Below are 1,735 nucleotides of genomic sequence, written 5' to 3' on the forward strand. Positions count from 1 at the left end.
CCTGAATATTACCTGTATATACAGTATATTGCCCATATGTTATGAATCTGTGTTGATATGAATGAGTAAATGAATGTTGTAGTGACATATGGATGATGTGTGTAGAAGGCTGAAGTGATGATCCACAACAACAAAAGGACAAAGTCAATCAAAGGTTAATTGATTAGGACATATCTGATTGATTAACAATGATTTTATGTACATGTTTTATTCTTTATTCAGGTTGATGGACTGCAGGTTGTCTGAGATCAGCTGTTCTTCTCTGGTCTCAGCTCTGAAGTCCAACCCCTCCCACCTGAGAGAACTGGTGCTGAGCTACAACAAGCTGAAGGATCCAGGAGTGAAGCAGCTGTGTGGTTTTCTGAAGAGTCCAGACTGTGGACTGGAGATTCTGAGGTCAGACTCCATGTTTTATTTCTGTACTGAGATGAATATGATGTAAAAGTTGTGTTGACACTAACCTGCAGACATAAGGCTGATATTATACTGATCCACACTGAGCAGTGGTTTAGTCCAGTGACTGTTTTTCTCTTAAAATTTCCCCTCATTAATTGAGAAAAAAAATAAAAACACTGACAGTAACAAATATACACTGCTAAGCCATAACATTATGACCACCTGTCTAATGTTGTGTAGGTCCCCCTTTTGCTGCCAAAACAGCTCTGACCCATCGATTCATCAACTCCACAGACCTCTGAAGGTGTACGGTGGTATCTGGCACCGAGACATTAGCAGCAGATCCTTTAAGTCCTGTAAGTTATGAAGTGGGCCCTCCATAGATCTGACTTGTTTGTCCCACACATCCCGCAGATGCTCGATTGGATGGAAATCTGAGGAATTTGGAAGTCAACACCTTGAACTTGTTTTTGTGTTCCTCAAACCCTGAAGCATTGTTGTGTGACGGTGCAATTTCCTGCTGAAAGAGGCCACTGCCTAGAAAATACCTGTTTTTAACTTGCATCCTGTTGGTTCAGGTGTCTGAGTTTCCATTTTCTAAACTTGTACTTTCTAAACCGTCTTCCGCTCTGAACAGATGATGAAACACTCGACGCTTTCAAGCAGCTACTTTGTCTCCTAAAGCCACATGTTTTATTCTTTATTCAGGTTGAGTGACTGCAGGTTGTCAGAGATCAGCTGTTCTTCTCTGGCTTCAGCTCTGAAGTCCAACCCCTCCCACCTGAGAGAACTGCAGCTGAGTCTCAACAAGCTGCAGGATTCAGGAGTGAAGGAGCTGTGTGGTTTTCTGGAGAGTCCAGACTGTCGACTGGAGACTCTGAGGTCAGACACTATTTTTGGCCGGACAGCTGCCGGGTCAGCCCTATAAACACAAATGTCCGTGACTGACTGACTGATTAATTTACACCATTGGTCATCCGGCTGAGTGTCGGAGCTTCCCCATTGGCCGTTGCTCTTTCAAAATGAAATGGTGCAACAGTTTCAATAAGGAGACGTTCACAGCTGCTGTTGCGTATTTGTCACTAGATTTTCAGGCTTTATGTTTTCTTTTTAGACACAGCCACAAATAAACTGCAAACTACAACTAACAACTTTTTGGACAAACCTTGGCTACTTTCCATAGAACAGTCGCCTTAATGCCCTGATTCGCATCTCTGCTCAGTGAGTGTCAGAGAAGCAGAGCAGTGTGTGAGCTGTGTGAGAGACAAGATGAGAAAGATAATCTGTCACCTAAAACTTTACAAGTAACTTTAAATTTCTCCTTGAAGTTTTTCAAATT

The 1,735-nt window shown here is 42.4% G+C and overlaps 1 protein-coding gene across 1 annotated transcript in view; it reads left to right on the forward strand.

The window, feature by feature from the left end:
• The window catches only part of LOC147819746 (uncharacterized), a gene marked incomplete at its 3' end in the record, with an annotated part of 4,755 nt that overhangs the window by 1,718 nt on the left and 1,302 nt on the right, over nucleotides 1–1,735 (forward strand). Inside the window, exons 2-3 of the mRNA XM_087171835.1 lie at nucleotides 223–396; nucleotides 1,105–1,278. Coding sequence (XP_087027961.1) covers nucleotides 227–396; nucleotides 1,105–1,278 — 344 coding nt within the window. The remainder of the gene's footprint in view (nucleotides 1–222; nucleotides 397–1,104; nucleotides 1,279–1,735) is intronic.

This window comes from Seriola lalandi, unplaced genomic scaffold (genome assembly GCF_002814215.2).
Source record: "Seriola lalandi dorsalis isolate HSWRI2012SDOR001 ecotype SW California unplaced genomic scaffold, Sedor1 jcf7180002049852, whole genome shotgun sequence".
Lineage (NCBI taxonomy): Eukaryota > Metazoa > Chordata > Actinopteri > Carangiformes > Carangidae > Seriola > Seriola lalandi.